At 38.7% G+C, this 24,824-nt stretch overlaps 1 protein-coding gene across 2 annotated transcripts in view; it reads left to right on the forward strand.

Annotated features, from left to right (window-relative positions):
- Window positions 1-24,824, forward strand: part of LOC124611148 (germinal-center associated nuclear protein) — a 279,556-nt gene that overhangs the window by 61,365 nt on the left and 193,367 nt on the right. For both annotated transcript variants that reach the window (XM_047140221.1, XM_047140218.1), the window contains exons 7-11: window positions 1,368-1,636; window positions 2,803-3,028; window positions 10,990-11,193; window positions 15,424-15,651; window positions 20,496-20,554. In XM_047140221.1, coding sequence (XP_046996177.1) covers window positions 1,368-1,636; window positions 2,803-3,028; window positions 10,990-11,193; window positions 15,424-15,651; window positions 20,496-20,554 — 986 coding nt within the window. The remainder of the gene's footprint in view (window positions 1-1,367; window positions 1,637-2,802; window positions 3,029-10,989; window positions 11,194-15,423; window positions 15,652-20,495; window positions 20,555-24,824) is intronic.

Genomic DNA, 24,824 nt, shown 5'->3' on the forward strand with positions numbered 1-24,824 from the left:
TTCAGGGCAATGGAATGTAGTAGAATAGATCAAAAAACATCTACTCACCAAGCAGTGGCAGAAGGGTTGAATGGGAATGAAGAGAAGTGAAGGTAAAGGTCTGCTGAGGTTTAGGAAATGGGGAGAGTTCAGAAAAGTCATAGAACCCCAGGTCATGGGGGGACTTACCGAATGGGATGAGAAGGAAAATGCTGTGTGCATTGTACGCAAGTGGGGGCAGACTGTGTCAAACCCCTATATTTTTTGCTAATCCAGTCTTGAAACTTTTTGGACTGATGGAGTATGACCCAATTCAGTTCATCGCCATGCCAAAATATTGCTTTCCACATCGGAGTTGAACTTACTGACAAACTTCTCAAAAACTTAAAAACGAATTCCGAGGTCAAGACCTTTAGAAAACCTTTAAAGTCATATTTATGGCTTCACTGCTTTTACTTCATTGAACAATATTAATGCTGTAGATTTAGTTTGTCTGAAGTGTATTATTTAAATTTTTTAACATATGAAATGCGTTATTCTTAATTTTAAATGTGTGTGTGTAGAAGTCTCATTCACCTACATACAAACTGTTTTGTCCAATATATTATGCATAGGCTGTTTATGTAGACTACAGGACCCATAAAAATACAGTCAGTTCAACAGGGTAAATACCTGGGAGTTCAAGTCTTCTCTTGAAAAAATGCCACCGTTTCCATAGTAAATTCAGCTTTCATGCGTGAGTGAGGCTAAGAAGTTGTGAAACAGTTGGAGAGGACCAGTTTATTGTTCTTTTGGCTAGATGGAATCGATCTGTCTCTGCATGTTTTGCTAAAGATATTGCTAGTGCTTCAGGCACTCATGTCTTCTGAAACAGTCTTAGAGTGACTGTAATATGTGGAGAAGTTCGTGGAAGTAATTATGTTCTGTTAACCTTCCAAACACTAACATTCTAGATTATACACAACTTTGTGCATGACTTCAGTGGCTTTGGTTTAGGATGAAATTCTCAGATGAGATCCTATTCAGTGTTATCAGTGATCCCCTCATGTTAAAGAAGTGGTAAACACATTACTATTTGTAAAACTTGTGGACAACACTTTTGAATGCATGATTAAGTCAATGCCAAGCCAGAGATGTTATGAAAAATGTGACACCACTGCATATCTTTTTAATGTTGATTTTGGACGTAGTGGCTAATGTTGAACTACCAATGGAAAATAAAGTAATTGAAACAAAAGAAATTTTGTTTTTTCCTTGTGTTTCCAATAGCATAAAAGTCTAAGTTGTATTCATTTAATTCTTTACATATTTTTGCATGACTTACATTTTCCATTTAGCATTTGTCAGTGTTTCACATTATTGCTAAGTAAAGTAAGAATTTGTTTCAGGACATTACTCAACAAGAATTATGTGACACTGACACAGTTACGTTGTTGGAACAGTGTGCCAGGTTTCACATATTCTGCTCTGAATACATGGTAGATGCAGAGAGTTCGGTGTTTGACCCAAAGATAAACACAGAAAATTTAACAAAATGTCTGCAGACACTAAAATATATGTATAGTGACATGTCACTCAAAGGTGAAGAATGCCCAAATAAGCCAGAATTCCAGGCTTATATCCTGTTACTGAATTTAAATGACACTGGTCGCATGATGTAAGTATATCAGTAGATCATAATACAATGTAAAAGCTTTCTTTATTTGTAATAGAATTTACTGAGCAACAGCTCAGCTTCATTCACATGTTATGTGATGACTGTGTATGATTGACTCCAGTTTCCTGTGGGATATCAATCAAATTAGTTTGATGGACATTGTGGTTTCCGCAGTGGTGAGAGTGAGAGTGACTGATGGCTGCTGTCTTATGAACTGATGATGGCAGTGTTGGCTGAAACTGATAATTTAATTTTGAAATTGTTGTGATTGTGCCAGACAATAAATAATTATCAAAATGAAATTCATTCGGTTTATTATTGCATCAGTTCCCAGTGTTTTAAATATTTTGGGAACATAGCCTCTCTTCTCATCTTATATCTGTTAACCAACCCACCCACATTATACTGTGCTGTATGTTTACATTAAATCATTTGTTATACAATAAGCTGCAGCCTCACCATTACTGCTTATTACAGTGCCACATTGCAGCCATTTATCGTGACTAAATATACCTGAATCCTTTCATTGTGATCTGTGTATTATCATCATCATCATCATCATCATCATCTTCACTTCACACTATTTATTATGCAAGTGCTTGTACTCATTATGTGACACCAGTAAAAGAATTATTTGAGTCTAGCTCAAGTTTAGCAGTTTCCATATCTCTCTCTCTCTTCTCTCTCTCTCTCTCTCTCTCTCTCTCTCACACACACACACACACACACACACACACACACACACACACACACACACACACACTCACTTTTTTCATCTTCATGAGTACATGATTATTTTTTTATAAAAGTAAACTATGTAATTGTAAGAATTTCTAAAAAACGAACCACTACTACTAAAAAGTGGTTATAGTGTTATATTGTTTACTTGCCCACCTTAACTTGGAAATGATGATATTGTCTACAACCATTTAAATTTGGTTGCTGTGTTTAAGCCTTGTTGTCCCCCAACTACAATTTTTACCCCCCCCCCCCCCCCCCCCCCACACACACACACTTCTTTCCATTACTAGACTGACTACACTAAATTAACTATTCCTTGATACTTCATGATGTGCCCTATCAGCTTATCTCTTCTTTTCTCCCCTATAATTACAAGTAAATTTTCTTCATTTATAACTAATTGTTGCATTTCTGCTTCATTACAGCGAAGAGCTAAAGTTGAACTTGGATATCCAAGCTGCAGATCCAATAAAATTTGCGTTGTCAATTTATGGAGCCCTTTCTACCAATAACTATGTAAAATTTTTCAAACTAGTGAAAGAGACAACATACCTTAATGCTTGTATTCTGCATAGATATTTCACTCAAGTAAGAGTCCAAGCACTTTTTACAATATGCCAAAGCTATTCATTTGGGAGCACAAAAGCACAGGTAAACAGCCATAATTTTTGTTAAAATATATGTCATAGAATTTTGCAGCCATCATTGTATTTCACTGTCTACGTACATCTAAGGAATTTGGTTACACACCTCATAGAAGTTTGTCATTATGTTGTCGGTCGTAATTGCAAAATGAATATGTATTTTAAGAGTTTGCACTGTTGCCTTTCTATGATATGATGTACTTAACAGCATCTAATTGTTTAGCATGTATAAATTGGAACAACTGAGAGAGAATTTTACACTAATGTTGCAGCCACCCATTGAAAAATTATACAAGGAGAAAAACCCACAGCAAAAAATTTTTAGTGGCCAATATTACATGTGAAAGCTTAGCTTTTCTTGTATCTATACTGTATGTGTATTAATTTAAACCATTAACTTTTCCTATTTGTGTATTCACCCTACTTAACACTGACACTGTTGGCTGACTACGTCATGTGTCCTATGCTCTGAATATCTCATGTCATTACAGGCAAGATACATTATGAAAGCTATGAATGGCTGACATAAAAAGTGCATTGTGCAGCCAGTGCTGTGGATATGAAGTGTTCATGTTGCCGCGCATCAAAGATCTTTCCAAAACACGTTTTTTGCTGGGTTTCATCTCTTAAAGTGCCGGAAAGTTGCATGTGGTCTATAAAACCACCTTCCACCCTGGAGGTGTCTGGTTCCTGTCTGGGAATGTGCAGCCACTCATCCATTGTCATGAGCATGCACTGTCTCAGCTGCCCTTGTTCTCTTCCTGTGGGCAGATTCCAGCCCAGAGATGGCAATGTGAACCATTGCCACTTCACACACTGCACACATGGCTGCCTGCTGCCAATGATTGCATATATGACACCCAGTGCCATACCATTACCTCTGTGGCCTTGTGCCACCCTTGTCGGCACAGCAGGAGATGTGTGGGCTACGTGCTAGTGCTGATGCATGCCTTGCTGCCACAGACAACCGGGGGCACCATTGTATCTTCTGCGTATTAATGAACAATAACTGAAATAAATGGTTTTAGCTCTGTCTTAAGTTGCATTAAGAAGTATCTCTTTTTATTTCTTGATGGTGACTAGTTTTGGACATCTATGTACATTTTCAAACCATCCATATTGCAAGTGTGGCAATGCAGGCAAAAGCCCATGTGCAAAAATCCCACTGCAGTGACAATCAAAGCAACACTATGGCCAGCCACATAGGACAGACCCTGGAGTTTTCCATCATCTGTCTGGCCTGTGTGTTCTGTTTACTTTTGTTGAGTTGGCCATAGTGTGGCTTTGATCATCACTAAAGGGGTGATTTTTGGACATGGGCTTTTGCCTGTATTGCCACACTTATAATATTGGTGGTTTGAAAATGGACATAGGTATCCGAAATTAGTCACTATCAAGAAATAAAAAATATATTTCTTGATCCTCGAGCAGGTACACCTATGCATAAAGTGCACCAACCACAGATAATATTATCTTGTGCTGTTCCGTTGTTGTCGTACAATTGCCAGCCTGTATTATTGCTTCAGCTAATGCAGTGATAAGCTGTGTTCTCATATGTCTAAGTGGGCAGCAGCAATGTAAAAGAAACAGCAAGCCAAATAAGAGAAAATGTACAATCCGTGCAAAAAAATGACCTAACAGATGTACAAGTATGAAATGTGTATTTTTTATCTAAAAAAAAGTTGATTTCACAAGAATGATAAATAGTGCTTTATTCATAGTGTGCTCCATTGTTTGTCACACATTTTTCCCTTCCTTTGGGCAATTTGTGAATACCATGCCAATAACTATCTTCCCCTTTTGCTGTGACCATTCGTTGAACTGTTTTTTTTTTTTTTTCCACATGTCCTGTGAAACAAAGTGGTGCTCAGCAAGTGCATGACCATCGATGCAAAAAAGTAGTAATCACAAGGAGCCAAGTCTGATGAGTAAGCTGTATGAGGTAGAACTTCCTAGCCGAGTGCCTCCAACATGTCATGAACTGGTTTTGCCACTCATGAAAGAGCATTGTCATGAAGACAAATGACGTTATGTTGCATCTATTGGTATTATGACCTTTTTTCGAGCAGCGAATGCTTCAAATTGGTCAATTGTTGTTGGTAACACTTCATATTAACAGTTTCCTCGAGTTTTAACAGGTCGTAATAGATCACACCCATGTGGCCTCACTAAACACAGAGCATAATCTTTCTGCCAAAGCGAAACTGTCTTGTTGTGGGTGTGGATCGTGTGCCTGGATCTACCCATGATTTTTTTACACTTGAGATTCTCAAAAGAAATCCACTTTTCATCCCCTTTAACTATATAATGCAAAAGCCGAGCGAGCAAAATCTCACATGTTTCACATTTGCCTGTGATTCTCAACTCATGTGGTACCCCTCTACTGCTCTTCTGAATCTTTCCCATCTCTCGTAGGCGATTGCAAACAGCTTGCTGACTGACACTCAATTGCTCGGTGAGTTTTTTTGTGTTCATGAATCATCTTTGTTCAACAGTGCTTCCAATTCCACAGTTTTGTATTTTTTCGGTGGTTTTCCATGTTCCTTGTCTGCACCATCGAAGCCACTATTTTTGAAATGCCGAAACCATCATTCACGTGTATCTTGTGATGGTGCATGTTCACCATAAGCTTCTCGAAGTAGTGGGTATGGTTCACCACCAGTTTTCTTCAAATGAAAACAAAAAATTAATTCTGTCTGCAAATGCTCTTTGTTTGGTATAAATTTTGACATATTGAACACAACACTATGCACACTCTTTTCCAGTTATCACTAGTGTGCCTGACACTTGTTGATGACAAAATAAAATGGCGTAGTGTCAAATCTGTATAGCACAAACTGTGTTAGTGCGACATCTTTTGTCTGAAATCCGCATTTCATACTTGTACACACCCAGTAGATTCCGAGCTAGTAGCACAGTCCCACAATGAGGCAGTTTTCTATGAGGTAATCAAATAAGCATTTGGCTGGGATTTGATGCAGTTGCACTGTTTAATGCTCCAACTGTGTTATTACTGTGAGTAACACTTGTATATGGCAACAGAGTGATACAATGAAAGTTTATTTTATTATTGTTTGATTAAAACATTGACTGAGCTCATATAAGATTATTTTGTAATTGTTTGATTATACTAAGATTAAACAGTAATTTTGCTGATACATGTTCATATTGGTAACATAAAGGCAGTTGTTCTTTACTTGTGTATAAAGTATGCCACGTGCCTGCTTGTGTTATGAAAATTGGCACGCCTGCTAGGGGCTTAATGCAACTTATAACAGAGCTACAACCATTTATATCAATTATAAAAGAAGTTTCAGACCTTTTTCATCTGCAACATGCAGCAAGTTTGTAAATAAGTGTTTGGTTCCTTAATACTGTTTCACTGATGCCCAACGGCTGTCAGAAAGCTACCCACTCACCAAGCCGTTATTCACCTTCGTCCTGGGGTTCTGTTCCACAGCATCTTGGCTTTGACCTGCCTTCAATCTGTGGGTCTCTCTCAGTTCAGAGGTAATTGTAGGGAGTGATATTTGCAACCTGTTAAGTGCCAGTACTGTAATTTAGCTGGACATGACTTGCTGTGTTTGAAGGCAGTGCCAGCTAAATGTAGCACATGTAGAAGATTAAGCTACAAAGCACCTCTGTGTTCTGAATCACATTGGGCCATGGTGTGGTGTAAAGATTAGCCTAATTGCTTCCTTAGTTGTATGTTTTGTGTGGCTCTGTGGTCGTTTGTATTGCTTGATTGAGGTTCCTCAGATGTGTAAAACATAGGTGTCAACAATGCAGGAAGCGAGTGAAAGTTTGAATGGCCAAGTAGTCGAACTGTAGAAAGACAATGCAATGTCGCAAAGCCAAATAGGCACTCTACGAACCATTAATGAGTTGAGTTGCTAGAGGCAAAAGCTTTGGTTAATGTATCTATCCCTTATATAGATCATGTTGGAGCTAATCTAGTAAATCCTTTTTTGGCATAAATCGGTTGAGACAGACAATGGTGCATTGAAATGGTTGCTAGGGCTAAAGGATCTCTTGAATAGGTTGATGTGATGGACTCCAAAATTTGGTGAATTAGGAAGTGATGCATAAACCAGGCAAAAACACAATGACTTGAGTAGGAAGGTTGGAGTATTGGGAGTGCTGGGTAAGAGCATTGCCAAGTAGCAAGAAGCCCAGATTGCTGACTCTCACTGCCAATTATTTAGGGCATACTTCCAGTTTACAACACTGTAGGCCTGTTGTGTAGAATGCCAAAATGTGGACCATGATAGTGGTGTCTGCAGGTTTCAAGGAAGACATGTTAAAGCAAGCATATAATCAGGTATTAACAGTTCATGATGATTGGAGAACAAGTGATCCACAAGTATCAGACAAGTTTTGGTTAAAAACAAGGAAACAGGACTTGGAACAATATATCAAAAATTGTATGCCTTACCCACAACATGCTGACCTCAGCCATCAATGGGCAGAAGTTGTCAGAAGCATCCAAACCACTTGAAATGGTGGAAATGGATGTTCTTGCTTCATTCAACTGACCACCAGTGAGTAACTGTTACATACCGACCACAGTAGATCATTTTTAGACTTTTTCGCAGTGGTGGCAAGCCCAGAACAACATATGAGTACAGTGGCCCTGGTCTCAGTAAACAAACTTAGGTGAACCCAACATGATAATCCAGATCAGGGCACTAATTTTATTTCTGAGCTGATGAAACAGTTATGCCATTTTCTGTGCGTTCTGTAGCCTAGGACTAGACCTTTCCATCCTCAGTCCACTGGAAGAATGGAATGTGTTTATTGTATGATTACAAAAGGTTGAGTTATTGTGTAATTAGCCATTACAGTGATTGGTATGTATACCTTTTTTATGTAATGTCAACATATGACACTGAAGTATATAGCAGTGTTGGGCTCTCACCATACCCGGTGGTATAGGGTAGAAAGATGGCTGCATCTTTTGTGGCAATTAAGCCTAAACTTGGGAAAAATGGGGACTCAGTAAAGAAATTTGTAAAAATATTAGAGGTTGTGTGCAGAAAGTGAAAACAGCAATATGAAAGCCCTTGAATGACAGGAACAGACAGGACATTGTGTTAGCAAGTTACCGCAATATAGAGTCAGGCAGTGGGTTTTGTTAATGAATCCCTAAACACCTAAGGGTAAAACAAAGAAGTTTGTGACCCGATACCAAGGGCCATATCAGGTTGTGGAGGTGATGTCACCTGTCAGTGTAAATTTTGTATTTGTTAATGAATACTTCTGTTGCATCTGTGGGGAGTGTTAAGTGGTTTAGAAGGGCTCTAGCTTTGCCGCAGGTGCTAGTATCATTGACAGGAGGAAAAGAAATGGAGCAGAGGTTGATGACCAAGGTACACACAAAGTCCCTTATGTGCTTAGACTGTGTCAGTAAATATTGATATAAAATGGTTTATAATTTTTTCTGGGATATTGTATGAGGTAAGCTTTCACTATTTTTGGGGTACATTACATGTTTGCCTTTGTTATTATTAAGTTTTTTTTTTTTTTTTTGGATAGTGTCTGTATGTGTTGTAAGGATAGGACATGAGGTATTTTCAAAAAATATGATTGTGTTAGTGACTATAGTGACATTTTGAAGGCGGGGGGGGGGGGGGGGGGGGGGGGGGAGTTGACGCAAGTGCCTTTCTCCCAGATGGCATACACCTCTGACCTCTGACAGCATCTAGAATCAGTATCATAATTCTGGTGATTCTACACCTTGTCAGGTGAGAAATAGTGGACACACTGCTGCAAAACCAGGCACTTGAAGATGAGTGTTGTTTTCTAGACAAACAGGTGTCATATAACACCTGAGTTATTGAATTTGAGAAAAAGAGAAAAGATAAAAATGGAAGAAATATAGTAGGCGTAAGAAAATACAGACTTATAAAAATGAGATTGATGAGAATGTGTGTGTGTGTGTGTGTGTGTGTGTGTGTGTGTGTGTAAAAATCATACAAACAATGGAAACAATCTTAAAAACAAATGGGAGGTATGATACTCCAAGAATCTGACAGAGCTCTGACAGATTTAAATCACAACATGTCACGTAGAGTAGGTGACAATGCCTCAGTTATGGAGATCATTGAGAGAGCCAACCATGACAAAATTACTCTACCTGATGTGCAAGAGATATTAAGGCAGTTCACCTGCCCTCAGGCTTAAAGAAGAATTCCAATTCCAGAGAAGGTAGATGCTGACAAGTCTTAATATTGCCAAGCCATCAGTATAATGTCATGATGTAAAATACTGACACAAATTTTTTACTGAAGAATGGAAAAACTGTTAGAGTCAACCTCGGGGAAGATTAGTTTTAGGTTGGGAGAAGTATAAGAACACACAAGGCCATAGTGAGCCTTCAATTTTCTTGGAAGATAGACTGAGGAAAGACAAACCTATGTTTATAGCCTTTGTAGCTTTTGATAATGTTGGTTGGAATACACCCTTTGAAATTTGAAGGTAGGAGGAATAAAATAAGGGGAGCTAAAAGTCATCCATGTCTTGTACAGAAATCAGACTGCAGACTCAAAGGACATGAAAGGAAGCAGTAGTTCAATAGGGAGTGAGACAGGTTTGTGACCTATCCTCAATGTTATTCAGTCTGCATATTGAACAGGCAGTGAAGGAAACCCACGACAAATTTGGAAAGAGAATTGAAGTTTAGGGGAAAATAAGAACTTTGTGGTTTGCCAGTGACATTGCAATTCTGCTAAAGACGACAAAATGTTTGGAATAGCAGTCGAACAGGATGGTTAGTGACTTGAAAAGATATGAGATGAACATAAATAAAAGTAAAACAAGGCTAACTGAATCTAATCAAATTAAATCAGGCGATGCTGATAGAATTAGGTTAGGAAAAAAGACACTAAAAGGAGTTGCCGAGTTTTGCTGTTGAGCAGGGAAATTGCTCACATTGTCTGAAGTAGAGATGATATAAAATGCACACTGGCAACAGCAAAAAATATGTTTCTGAATAAGATATATTTGACAGCTTGTTTAAAAATGGGATTGGTTGATAGAATACATCCTGAGGCATCTAGGAATAATCAGTTTGGCAGTGGAAGGATGTAAGGTTGATAAAAATTGTACAGGGAGACCAAGGCTTGAATAGTAAGAAGATGCAAATGGATGTACTTGCTGTAGTTATGCAGAAATGAAGAGGCTCACAGACATGGAGAGGTGCATCAGGCTGAGGACCAAAACAACAGAAATAATCAGTTTTTTCCTTCTTATTTTTTCTGGAAGTTTCAGCTTTCTTTCTAAATTAAGACAGAAGAAGTTAGCCGATACAAGCACAAACGTAATTGGCTGATTGATAACAAACTGCACCCATGGTTGTCATTGCTGTTAAAGCAGCCTTTTATTTTGCAGTCACCTTTACTGTGTAGTTTTGGATGTGTCCTCATTTCTATATATAGGATGACCCGTCAAGTGCAGTTACTTTGACTTTGTTCGTCAAGTCACAGTGGTAGAAAAAAAGGAAAAAGAAATACGGTTGCCTGGACTTTACGATGGCAGATGTGACAACAAGTTCTCACTAAACTGCTGGTGATCAGAGGAGCACTTAGATTGTAAGAGCTCTATTATCCTTCATTCTTCAGTTTTTTCAGTTGTCCATTACAAATGTTAATGCTTTTATGAAATGAATCACAGAAGAAAAAATAAGCCGAAGGTAAATTTAGCAAACTATAGCTCAAGTTTTATGTCACAGATACATGTGGGTTAATAACTGTTTTTATCAAATCACTTCCATAGGTTGCGATCAGTTTGCATCCAACCAGGAAACTTTATTTTATTTATTTATTTATTTATTTATTTTGATTATACCATTACATATTTTTTTATTGGCACGCTTTATTTCCATAAATTTAATTTCCTTTAACTGTGATGCAGGATCATAAACTATTAAAAAATATGCACCAGCACTAAGCTACTTATACATATCTTTAGTTTTCAGTGTCTGCACTCACCAAGATTCTTGCATTTGATGATGATGAAGAGACTGTTGATTTTTGTGGACCCTATGGGCTAAAAGTGGAGGGACAAGACATAATTTTAACTGGGAAAAACAGTATTAACAGGACACAGCCTCCCCCTCAATTGAGACGGTCTGTTACACTTGTTGCCACCAAGAAAGACTGTTCTGTAGCAGAGGTAGGTTATACTTTTGATGTCAAACAAATGTAAAAGAACACAATGTCGTATTTCTTGTTTTGACTTTATCTTGTTATACTTAGAACTAATGTAACTAATTTTAGAATTTTTTGTCATACCATGTCATCTTATTTAACACTTTCCACACTCTTGAGTTCTATATGATGACAGTATCTGCACACTTTTCTCCAATGTTGTTATTTGTTTTTAATTTTATGACCCTGAATGTGAGTACTTTTTCTATTTTGTCTGTATAGTTTGTTCTTCATTGATTTGTATGCTGTTATTCTTTGCAGTACGTAGTCCTTCCTTCTAGTTTACCGAGTTGTCTAAAACTATGTTTTTGCCTGTCTTCTATTTACAGTCTGTTTTTCTTGCTGGGAAACTATCTTAATGTGCAATCAGGCTGCAATACTGGCACTGTGTAGCCATGCATGTGTTTGTGATTTTATAATTCCTGTTCTTTTAAATGTATAGTTCTTATATTGCATTACATTGTTCTCATGTTTAATACCAGTGGACCAAATGTCATCATTGCTGCTTTCTGTATTTGGTTATATTTTTAATGTAATGTGATTAATATTGCAATTATTTTGTATGTGTCCATCCTGATTTCTCAGTTATAGTAGTCTTTCCATGTATTAGATTAATTCCTCCTTATCTTACTTTTCTCTTAACAATGCAGTGTCTCTTGTTAGTTGTTCCTTCGTTACTTGCAAGTAATATGAATTTATCCTTAAAATCCTTCATTATTTCTTCTTCACAAATTCTGGTGTTCAATACCGGTTTTCCACCATCTTGCCCAGATCCTTTGTATCACTATATGCTTTTCTTTATTACAAGCAGTCTTGCTGGAGGAACACTGCAACTGAGCATTATAGTAGAGGCTGAAAATACTGGTTCAGCTAGTATAGAATGTGGTTTATCATGAGCGAGTGCAGGACATGGAGCTCTGCACTCGGTGGTGGTACACACGTCCCGTACTGACCCATCACGGTACTTGGGGTCACAGCACAAAGTTATCACACCTGATGGTGGAAATGTAAGAGCCCAAAACTGGCCATGGTTTAATCATTGAAGAATAAAAAGAATCTTGCAACTGAAGTGGTAATTTCCACCTGCTCTATACTTCGTTATTATTTCTGTTCTTTTCTTTTATTTACATTAAAGAATTTTTAGTATTTGTTTGTGTACATTCAATGATTTGTGTGATTTAATCAAATACAGAGATAATTGAACTTTTATCTTTGATTAATTGCAAATATGGCTCCCATTCAAACCTTACTGAACAGAGAAATATTCAGAGATTTGATTCATCTACAGAGCTCTTCCAAGCAAGACTGCAGTGTTTCTATTCAGTGTCTTTTGGGAACTCACGTGTTAAGTAATGTAGTTTGCTAAATGTGATTGAATTGTAGAGATGCAACATGCATTCTGCTATCTATTGAACAAATGGTAACATTCTCATAAGTAAATTTGAGTGATTTCAAAAATCCGAGGAGTTCAGTTGTGCATTCGATTGTAAACTTCAGGTGGATAGCAGTATGGCATGTATCCAAAACAACTTTGACCAGAATGCTAGAAAATAAATAACAAAGGCAAGTGATTAACTTTACATTCCTCAAGCAATGCTATGGTGTGTTCTGGATCTGTTCACCAGATAGATAATCCCCATATTGTATTAGAATTTGAGACCTTGGGAATCCTGTGGTGGCCACAGATTATCGAGGAGGGTAGCCAAAGAGTTAATTTTATGATACCTTTCCTGTGTGTAGGGATTAAGCCATTCTTGTGTACCAAGATGTATGGTTCATATTAAATAGTAATAAATTAACATGTTCCTTCTCCCCCCCCCCCCCCACCCCTCTTTTTCTTTCTCTTTCTCTCTTCCTCTTTCTCAAGATAAATATCCATCTTATAAATCATTGTAATTTTAAATTAATTTCCTGGTGGCATAAAATAATCATTACTCACAACTTATTAATTATTACTGATAGCTATAATTAATTATTATGAACTATATTATGAAAAGGATAGTTGCTACTGACCATATAGCAGAGATGTTGAATTGCAGAAAAGCAAACAAAAAGACTGTCAGAAAGTTATCTATCAGTGGGGGGGGGGGGGGGGGATAGCAGGGGATGGGGCATGGTAAAGTGCTGCTGGGAGTGTGCAGGGATGAGGTGGAGAGTAGGGCAACTCATGCAGTCGGGAGGTTAGGCAGAGGGTGGGGGGGGGGGGGGGGGGGAAGGAGGGGTAGTGGAAAAGGAGAGAAGCAAAAAGACTGTGTAGTGCTAATGCTGGAATAAGAAAAGGGAAGAGGCTAGATGATTAAGGACAATGACTAATGAAGGTTGAGGCCAGGACGGTTACAGAAACTTAGGATATATTGCAGGGAAAGTTCCCACCTGTGCAATTCAGAAAAGCTGGTGTTGGTGGGAAGTATCCAGGTGGCACAGGCTGTGAAGCAATCATTGAAATGAAGAACGTCGAGCTGGACGGCGTGCTCAGAAACAGGGTGGTCCAGTTGTTTCTTGGCCACAATTTGTCAGTGGCCTTTCACGTGGACAGACAACATGTTCGTTGTCATGCCAACGTAGAATGCAGCATAGTGGTTGCAGCTTAGCTTGTAGATCACATTACTAGTTTCACTCTGCCTTTGATGGGATAGGTATTCTTTGTAACCAGGCTGGAGTAGGTGGTGGTGGGAACATGTATGGGACAGGTCTTGGATCGAGGCCTATTACAGGTCTGTTACCCATCTAGCCCCTTCCCCATTCCTATTCCAGCACTACGCAGCCCTCTATTTCACCAACAGACCCAGTCTTTTAACTTCTCTCCCTTTTCGCTATCACCCCCCCCCCCCCGCCCCCCCCCACCTTTCCCTCACCTCCTGACTGCATCAGCTGCCCTACTCTCCACCTCATCCCTGCACGCTCCCAATAGCTCTTTACCGTCCCTGCTGTCCCTCATTCTCCCTGCCCCAGCCTCCTCTTTACCCCTCCCAGTTGCCTCTCAATGCACTGCTGCTTGCAGTCTGGTTCCTGCTGGGAGAGACTGTGGTCGTGTGTGGGAGTTGCATTTGTGCTCGTGTGCACTTGTGTGTGTGTGTGTGTGTGTGTGTGTGTGTGTGTGTGGTGTTGTGTGGTGTTGTCTATTTCCAACAAAAGGCCTTGTTGGCTGAAAGCTAACTTTCCGACAGTCCTTTTGTTGTGTTTTTCTGCAACTCAGCATCTCCACTATATGGTGAGTAGCAACTATACTTTTCATAATACTGTAACATTCCATCCTGGATTTACCATTGTTTAGTTATTATGAACTGAATTTTAGTACCACTTTTTATTTTAACTATAGTTACTGTGCAGAAACTAATGCAATAAACAATATTTATACATTTAATATGCTTTACTATTACTATGCAGAAGAATGAAGAGTATGTTACCAGTAACCTTGATGGATTATTGCATAACTTTTTGTTGTGAATGGTAAAGAACTATTTAGATGGGCAGGGAAGGACTTAGAAGTGGGCATCCAGGAGGATATTTTCGAATAAGAACAGGAAGATTTGCTAAATAGAGAACATGTAATTCATCGTACAGAATACGGATGGTGCATGTAGATAAGGCAGTCAAATTGCCATTGGCTTAGACGGGACATTCTAACAAAGTCATGGGGGAGCAAGTAAAGTATGCAAGTTCCAGGATTGAAGGCTGAGGGCAGAAAGAGTGTCAGTAGTCTGGAAACCACACTCTGCTTGTAGCCTCCAGAGACTCACCGTGACATCCTCTTATGTTCTCTGTTGGTTGGCTTACTGTAGGCAATGCGTGCTGGTATGCCTCATCAGCGGTGTCCGACTGTGGGAACTATGCTTTAGCCATCAGCATACGCTGTTTCCAGAGCTTGAGTCTGGGGAACAGTCCCATGAACAAAGGAAAAGAAAGTTTTGCAATATAGTGTTACTAATAAACAACTCCAAATGGTGGCTGCCTGCACAGAACAATATCATATTAGGCATGAACAACATTAAAGGAAAGGAAATAATGAGATAGGTGTGAAAATGTGAACAGACGCAATTTTTAGAATATTATAGTTGTTTGAAATGAAAATGTTTACTTCTTCTTGAAATCAAAATTACAACATGGTGCTATTTTACATTTATCCCATTATTGTTAATGAATATTTAGTCTTTCTTTTAAGCTATATGTCTGATTCCAAAAAGTCTTTTATTAGGTAATTTGTGGAGGCCCTGCACCTAGTAATGACTATTACAAAAGCCACACACCTCACAACAGTTTTGACAGTAATGGTATTTTGATGTTAGACGCTTATGATGCAACGGATCAAGCATTGCATTTGCGTGAAGACATTCTGAAAGAAATTAGTCGCCAGGGTGATGCAGAAAGTGAAACAGATGAGATTGTGCCTGAAGTTCCAATACAGTCAGCTGAAAAACATGAGGTAAGAAATTATGCTAGCTGAATTTGAAAAATAAATTAAGAAAGTACACTTAACACAGTGGAAGAGGCCAGAGCTTATTAACTGACGAACTCTCTCTCTCTCTCTCTCTCTCTCTCTCTCTCTCTCTCTCTCTCTCTCTCTCACACACACACACATTTTAAAATTAATTGTTCTACCTGCTTTTGCCATTGCTACAGGAATATTTTATTTCATAATCATGAACAGAACTGTGTGTATATTTGTCACAATTTATATTACAGTTTGGGAAATATGCATTCATTTGTTCACTTCACATATTTCCAGAACCCATTTATATTACAGTTTGGGAGACAGGCATGTTAAGGATGATTCCGCTGTCCGTTTCAAATATTTCCAGAACCATACAAGGTATTATAACTTATCGCAATTATATTAATTGCTGAGATGTTGATATCTACCTCTAATTTTCAAAGGGAACTATACTAATTTCTGCTGCTAGTATTGTAGATCTCAGTGATACAAATTAAACCGCATTTCACTATCCAAACTCCAACAAGTAATTCCAGAGGCATTACAATATTTAGAACTTAGGGCTTACTTGTTTTCAGTATCAAACCAAATGCTGATCTTTGTTATTTCTTAAAAATATACATCACATTGGATTAGAGGGAAACAATGTGTTGCACAACCATTATACCGGTGTGAAGGGGGTGCAGAGAAATTGTAAATTAGTTTCTGTGTATGTTGTTTGCATGTATTGATAGCTGTGTACTAAGGGGGCTGGGGCAGTGTACATAACAAACCAAAAGAAAAATATTGTACTTGTTTATGGAGGATGCAAAAGAAACTTGAAAAGGACAGTAGAGTTGTGTGTATTGAGGTACTACATTTTTGCGCTAATACGGGCTATATCTAAACTTTTGGCATGAGATGATAGCAAAAGTAAATCTCAGATATTGGCCCCAATCTTAAATTTACCTCCAATTGCAAAGTAGTACCACAATGGAAGGGAACACACAATGCTAGCAGTGGGATGTAGATTTCATGTTTGAGGGGGGGGGGGGGGGGGGGGGGCTATTGCAGCTCAGAATCTCCGCTGTACGGTGAGTAGCAACTTTCCTTCTCTAATATTGTTACATTCCATCCTGGATTATCCTTTGTTTGAAAAAAAAAAAAAAAAAAAAGTTTTTTGGTGGTATGCAAGTGAAGAGAAATGCTTGAATAGCTCAAAAAATTGGTGTTCATTTTGAGAGCAAAAGTACTAATATCCAGATGTGGAGAAAGACTCCTTACACACTGGCGATGTGGTTGCGTTCTGTGCCTGCGGGGCTGAGCTGTGTTCTTCACTTATCACCCACTTCCCATAAGGCCTCGCACATTGGTGATTTGACTGTGAGGCCCGCTGTGCAACCGATGGTCCGTGCGACTCGTTCTGATGACGATTCATCTGTGTGTGACCCTTCCACACATGATCATCTTGAAATGCAGCTACAGAGGGAGAGAGTAAACAGTTGCCATAATGTGTCATCAGGCTGAGCTGCATATATTATTTGTTGTGCTTTGTGATTGTTAAATCGTGTATTTCCTGCGTAGTTTAAAATAATATTGTAACAACAAAAACAATGACTTTCAGACAAAATAATTGAATTGGATAGATTAAAAAATCTATACACGAAGTAGTGGCAGAATACGTACATAAAAGAAGATTATAAATAGGCAAGTTTTCGGAGCTGGTGGTTTCTTCTTCAGGCAGAAGGGTTGAAGAGAAAGGAAGAGGGGTGAAGGAGAATGACTGGAGAGGTCTAGGAGAAGGGGTAGATTTTTGAAGTCACCCAAAACCACAGATCAGGGGAGACTCACCGCATGGAATGAGAAGGAAAGACTGATTGTTGGGGACTGCACTAGACAAGATTTGAAAACCTGAGAGCTTAGAGGTGGAAGACAGGGTAGTATGCAAGACAGAGATTACTGCTTAAATATTATCCAGGAGTGAGAGTTAAAAGCTATGTGCATTGTACGTAACTGAGGTGGGAGGGGGACAGTGAAAATTAGATGAGTAAGACAAAGAAAGATGTAGAAAACTAAAGGTGAGTTAAGAAGAGAGTAGTTACTGTGAAGAAATGCTGAGACGGAAGAAATTAACGTGAGAATGGTGGTGTATTACTGTAAAGTGTCCGCATCCAAACAGATATGTTTGCCTTGACCGCTAAGGCTGTATGGGAGGGAAAATTTGACATGACAAGAACGGCAACTGTCAAAATGTAAGTACTGTTGTTTGTTGTTAGGACAGAAGTGTGTAGCTGGCCTTCTGTGAGGACAAGATCAGCATTAAGGAAAGTGGCATGGGATTCAGAATAGTACCATGTGAAATTTAACTCGGAAGAAGGCATTTAGAGATTCCAGGAATTTTAACAGTTCAGCGTAACCATGAGTTCATATAATAAAGATGTCCTCAATGTATCTAAACCAAACCAGTGGCTGAAGAGTTATGGATCCCAGGAAAGCCCCTTCCAAGCGACCCATGGAAAGGTTGGCATAGGAAGGAGTCATCCTGGTTCCTATGGCCGTACCCCGATCTGTTTGTATGTCTGCCCCTCAAAGCGGAAGTAGTTGTTGGTAAGTAAAAAGTTGATTAAAGTGAGTGGGAAGGATGTCATAGGTTTGGAATCAGGTGGGTTCTGCTGACGAAATGTTCAGCAGCAGACTGACCATGTATGTGGGGAATGTTGGTATACAGGGAGGTGGCATCAATGGTGACAATCAAGGTGTGTGGTGGGAGCAGGATGGGCACGGATTTCAGATGATCTAGGAAATGGTTGATATCTTTGATCTATGAGGTAGCACTGGAAAAACTGCAAATGCCCTTTGAGTAAGTCAGTCAAGTAATATTTGCGTTTTGCATGCAAACAGCTTCTATCCATTTTGTATCATTTTTTACCAGCAGGTTAACCAGTGAGATTGTAGAAAATATGTGTAATTCTAGAATGAGATTTTCACTCTGCAGCGGAGTGTGCGCTGATATGAAACTTCCTGGCAGATTAAAACTGTGTGCCCGACCGAGACTTGAACTCGGGACCTTTGCCTTTCGCGGGCAAGTGCTCTACCAACTGAGCTACCGAAGCACGACTCACGCCCTATACTCTCATTCTGGAAACATCCCCCAGGCTGTGGCTAAGCCATGTCTCCGCAATATCCTTTCTTTCAGGAGTGCTAGTTATGCAAGGTTCACAGGAGAGCTTCTGTAAAGTTTGGAAGGTAGGAGACGAGGTACTGGCAGAAGTAAAGCTGTGAGTATCGGGCATGAGTCGTGCTTGGGTAGCTCAGTTGGTAGAGCACTTGCCCGCAAAAGGCAAAGGTCCTGAGTTCGAGTCTCGGTCGGGCACACAGTTTTAATCTGCCAGGAAGTTTCATGTGTAATTCTGTCTTTCAGTTCGAGTGTGATGTCAAGACAATAGGTACTTTTCCAAAGAATTCTCTTTACTAATGTAGGAACCAAATCATGGACATCTGAGTGTAAGAAATGTGCGTTATTGGGCTGCAGATTCAACTTTGGTGGCAGTGGAGAATCAGTGTTTGTTGTGGGATTGTTGAAGACTATGTAATTGCACCTTATCTCATTGCATAAATCTTAACACAAACATGCAGTTTTTTACCAAAGTGCAACCCGCTCTCTTAGAGGAATTGGCTCACTATTACCTTGTTGCTAGGAAAGCACTTGACCAGCTCTTTCTTGGTCACTAGAAGGACATGAAGGCATAGTCTTTTTCCTCTAGAATAAGCTAACACATGAAGTCTGTGCACAAGTTCGAACAACCCAGGATGGTTTAAAAAATCATATTGTTGGTTAGTGTGCTGTGATATGTAAGGAATCTTTGTAGTCTATATGAAAATCATTACAGCAGTGACTCATAGCTATTTATAAGTGCTCAGTATATGATAAAGTGACTCTGACTATAAGATCAGTAATTGCATGAAATTTTAGGATGAAGGGAGAAAAAACACTGTTAAATGGCAATTTCATAAGCTGTGCATCCAGGCGGGCTGCTGTGGCCGAGCGGTTCTAGGCGCTTCAGTCTGGAACGGCTTGACCGCTACGGTCGGAGGTTCGAATCCTGCCTCGGGCATGGATGTGTGTGATGTCGTTAGGTTAGTTAGGTTTAAGTACTTCTAATAAGTTCTAGGGGTCTGATGACCTCAGATGTTAAGTCCCGTAGTGCTCAGAGCCATTTGAACCATTTTTGTGCATCCAGTCATAAGATGAGACAGTCAATGCTTGAAAGAATGTCTGTAAATAGAAGCACTGTTTCTTATATACTAACAAATGTAAAATGTATTAAAATATAAAATTTTTTGTTTAACTCAAAACTTTAGTTTATAAATTGTAAACCTTGATATTCTTCACTAACAGGTTCAAAAGTGTAATCTGTGTGATGACACCTATTAAAATCTTCCAGGCTATTACGTTGTGGTCAGTTGAATTTCATATTGAATGCAAACTGTGAAATTCATCTGATCATAGAATAACAGCCCAGAAAATTTTAATAATTGTCGTATTTCCGGCCTTGAAAGTTTACAGTTCCCAATCTATGTGATGTCCAAAAACTATATTATTCTAAGGATTGTATTGATTATTCATTGTTGAATAAATATTATTACTGTTGTTGTTATACTACTACTACTACTGTTGTATATATTGAGTACCTTATTACAAATTTACTGAGGAATGAAATTAAATGGGGATTTAATTTTATAATTTTAAATCTGTACCTACATGTCGTACATTATAAGTCTAGTTGAAGGCAGCCAGATAATAATATAAATATTTGTTTTAAAATAATGTTTGTATAATTAATTTTCATTTGCAGATTGCATACCATCAGAAGACGGAATTATTCAACAAAATGCTTGATAAACCAATAATCAGGTATGTGTCTATACATAGCTATAGATAAGTAAAACAGGAAAAACGACCAGTTTACTATATCCACATACAATTTTTGTGGTTCACTTTGGTTTAGCATTTACTACTTAAATCTTCAACAATTTGTCTGCTATATTTCAATTGCTAAACAAATACTAACAAAGAGATAGATGGGCTGGCCAGTACTTACCTCAGCTCAGTACAGCCGATAGATACACAAAAAACAGAACCGAAAATTTACGTTCCTAGCTTTCGGAACACATGTTCCTTCATCAGGAAGGAGAGAGGAGAAAGAAAGGGAAGAAGGGAAAGTGGATTCAGTTACTCACAACCCAGGTTATGAAGCAACAGGGAAAGGAAAACAGGGAGGGTAGCAAGGATTGGAGGTATGGTTGTCAGGCTGACAGCCTCATTGTCCTTGTCCTATCTGGGTGTCACCACCCTCGGTAATAGCGTCTGTTGTGGTTCCATGGTCAGAGCAAAATACGATGGCATGGCAGTGTTGGACTCTACATGAAGGAAGGCAGCAGGCAGCTGGTGGGTGAAATCAAAAGATGGCACTGCAGTGAGTCAACTTGAACAGGTACTGTACTGACAATCCACAGGAACTGTGTGTGTCACACGTGGGATAGTTAGCTTCGTCGTTTGCGGCCACTGACGGATGAGGGAAAAGTGCTGTGACACAAAACCATTATTCTCGTGGCCACCGTTGTATCCTTAGCTGAATGGTGTGACTGGTATGATTGAATTCACACATTGCTATAACAACTCTTTGTTTACTAACTTTGAACTAAACTCAGTATATCTTCAGAGGATTAAAGTCCACAGTTGAGTACTACTGAAAGACCAACGTGACAGTGTGCCCACTATAATGAAGTCCATAGTCATCAAAAGTGGTGATTCGACGGGAGTGAATGATCAGCAGCTCTGTACCACGAGGCTGTGAGCATGTGAGCCATTGAGATGCGGGTTCAGGCACAAGAGCAGCTAATGGACGTACACTGGCTGATGATTCCGTCGAAGGTGTGTGATGGCACTTTCTGATGGGTAGCAGTAACAGCAAGTTTTGCTGTTCAGAGCGGAACTAGAGGGCAGCTGGCGGTCACCCTGGAGCCTGTGTGTATTCAGCCAGTGTATAGCTGTGGAACAGGCTACAGTCTGGGTGCCAGACTTCCTGCAAGTGAGCCATTTTCCAACCCCTGCCACCTGCACCCAATGTAGATGTTCTATGTTAGTGCAGTTGACACATTCCACATCACAACATTTATTGGGAGTATGATCTATGAAACATGCAACTAATTAACAAACTAACTATTGGTTAATGTGACTGTATGTCAAAAGAAGGAAATACAGGTTGTATTCCTGACCTGACAGTTGTCATGTGTCATTTTAGATGATTATATGGTAGTCAGTGTTGAGAATGAATGGGAAAGAAAGTGCATGCTTTGCAATGGCCGTGTAGAATATTGTCAAAATGACAACTGCTCCAAAACCTGTTGCTCAAATGGTAATCTGTGGGAAACCTGAATCACTTATTTTGACACTGATAGAAAACTATAGAAGTCAAGCACTGATGAACTGCTTAGATAATGAAGATATTTGTCCTCTAGATAAGCTGTTGTGCTTGAGGGTTATCATCATGTAGGAAGAAATCACCATATACAACACTAACAGAAGGAAATGAATAAATATGTATTTAGGATATCATGTCTATAGCCCTGCTCTTTCACAGTCCCACAGAGAAAAATGTGGAGTTCTGATCATCTATGTTATGAGTGTTTGATGGATGAGAATGGACCCTTGCTTTTCAAAAATCAAAATCTGCTTTCTCTTTCTAATTTAAATCCAAGCTCACCTTCAATGTATGTGCAGTTGGGTCAACATATTGGCATGCTTGTTGCAGATGCTCTCCCCAGTGATGTCCAGTGAATGGTAGACATGAGCGATTGTTCTACATACAAGGCATCTTCATAAGATCTTCCTTGCACAAAATTCTTATTATAATTATATGGTCGTAGCTTTGAGATAAAACATCATGAAATGTGTTGAGTCCTATTCCTTTCGAGTACATGGCAGCAAATATTGTTTGTATCATAGATCCTGGCAAGCCTCAACTAAGCTCTCTAAATGCCAAACCAGTGGTTAGAAATTATTGACACAACCTATGAAAAACCGGAAGAAGAATATTTTAATTACCTTTTCACTGCTGCTGGAATTTTGGTGTGTCTCCAGTCTGATAATGGCAATATGTCTTATTTCTTCTAGTAATGTTATATCATTTCCTTTTAACCATGTTGGTTACCCTAGCCATCTTAACTCTCTCATAACACCATACATCTACTCTCTAACATGACTTTATCAGTGCTGTTTCTTTTGTAGATAAGAATAACTGTTACTCATCTTTTGCAACTGAATTTCATTTTTGTTTTTACAAAGATGTATCACGTAATTGTTGTAGACATATTCAGTAGTCTGTCAAGGGAATTATCATTATTATTTTATTTTATTTACATGTCAAGTTCCATAGGGCCAAATTGAGGAGCAAATCTCAAAGGTCATGGAATGTGTCAGTACATGAAATTACACCTTTAAAGTAATAACAAATAAAAATAAAATGTTTATGAACTTGAAAAAAGTCAAGCCATAAGTTTAAGTAAATGCAATCAACAATTGAATTCTAGTGGTAGCTTATTGAAAATGGATGCAGCAGTATACCGCACACCTTTCTGCACAAGAGTTAAGGAAGTCTGATCCAAATGCAGGTTTGATTTCTGCTGAATATTAACGGAGTGAAAGCTGCTTATTCTTGGAAATAAGCTAATATTGTTAACAAGAAATGATAGTAAAGAATGTATATATTGAGAGGCTAATGTCAAAATACCCGGACTAGTGAACACGGGTCGACAAGATGCTCATGAACGTACACCACTTACTGCCTGAACTGCCCGTTTCTGAGTCAAAAACATCCTTTTAAAATGGGAAGAGTTACCCCACAATATATAGTACCATATGACATAAGCGAATGAAAATAAGCCAAGTATACTAATTTTCTTGTCGAACTATCACTCACTTCAGATACGATTTGAATAGTAAAACTGGCAGCATTAAGTCTGCATCTACATCTACATGACTACTCTGCAATTCACATTTAAGTGCTTGGCAGAGGGTTCGTCGAACCACAATCATACTATCTCTTTACCATTCCACTCCCGAACAGCGCGCGGGAAAAACGAACACCTAAACCTTTCTGTTCGAGCTCTGATTTCTCTTATTTTATTTTGATGATCATTCCTACCTATGTAGGTTGGGCTCAACAAAATATTTTCGCATTCGGAAGAGAAAGTTGGTGACTGAAATTTCGTAAATAGATCTCGCTGCGAGAGCAGTCTTTGAACAAGATCCTGAACACGGGCTTTCCACGACAGTTTACTATCTATCTGAACAACAAGAAATTTGAGCTGTTCAGTTTCACTAATTCTGTGAAATTAAAACATCAGGTTTTGTTGAATTGTTAAAAACTGTAAAAACTGGGTCTTACTGTGATGTAGAGTTAGTTTATTTTCTACAAACCATGAACTTAGATCATGAACTGCACTATTTGGAACTGAGCCAATGTTGCACACAACATCCTTTACTATTAAGCTAGTGTCATCATTTATATAAATAAGGAACAGGAGTGGCCCCAATACTGATCTCTGGGGCATCCCCCATTTAACCGTACCCCACTCAGATACCACATCACAGCCATTCTCAACACTGTGAATAATGATCGTGTGATATAAAATAATCAATTATTCTTACATACACAGCCTTTTCAATAACTTAAGCAAACACTGATGGCATAGAAGTAGGTCTAAAATTGTCTACATTATCCCTTTTCCCTTTTTACAAAGCGACTACTACTACTACTACTACTACTACTACTACTTGCTGAACTATGTATTATATTGTTTTGTGATTTAGATATGTAGTGTTTCATAGCAGCATTAAAATATGTGTTATGTATTGATATGCTATGTGAATTGCAGTAGCAGTGGTCTGCATTTAATATTGTTATTTAGTACTGTTGTGTAACAACATACGCAGTATTCATGTCGGTTGCTTTATTTATTTTTGTCGGAGTTTGGCAGATTTTTTCCATATAATTCCTGGAATCCTATGTGCTTCACATTTACATTTGCGTGAATAGTCTGATTTTCTCTTCAGGGTGGTGTATTTAAAGTGTTATTCTTCCTACCATAACTATTAACAACAAAATGACCTCTGTAAGAAG

Source organism: Schistocerca americana, chromosome 1, assembly GCF_021461395.2.
Source record: "Schistocerca americana isolate TAMUIC-IGC-003095 chromosome 1, iqSchAmer2.1, whole genome shotgun sequence".
NCBI classification, from domain to species: domain Eukaryota; kingdom Metazoa; phylum Arthropoda; class Insecta; order Orthoptera; family Acrididae; genus Schistocerca; species Schistocerca americana.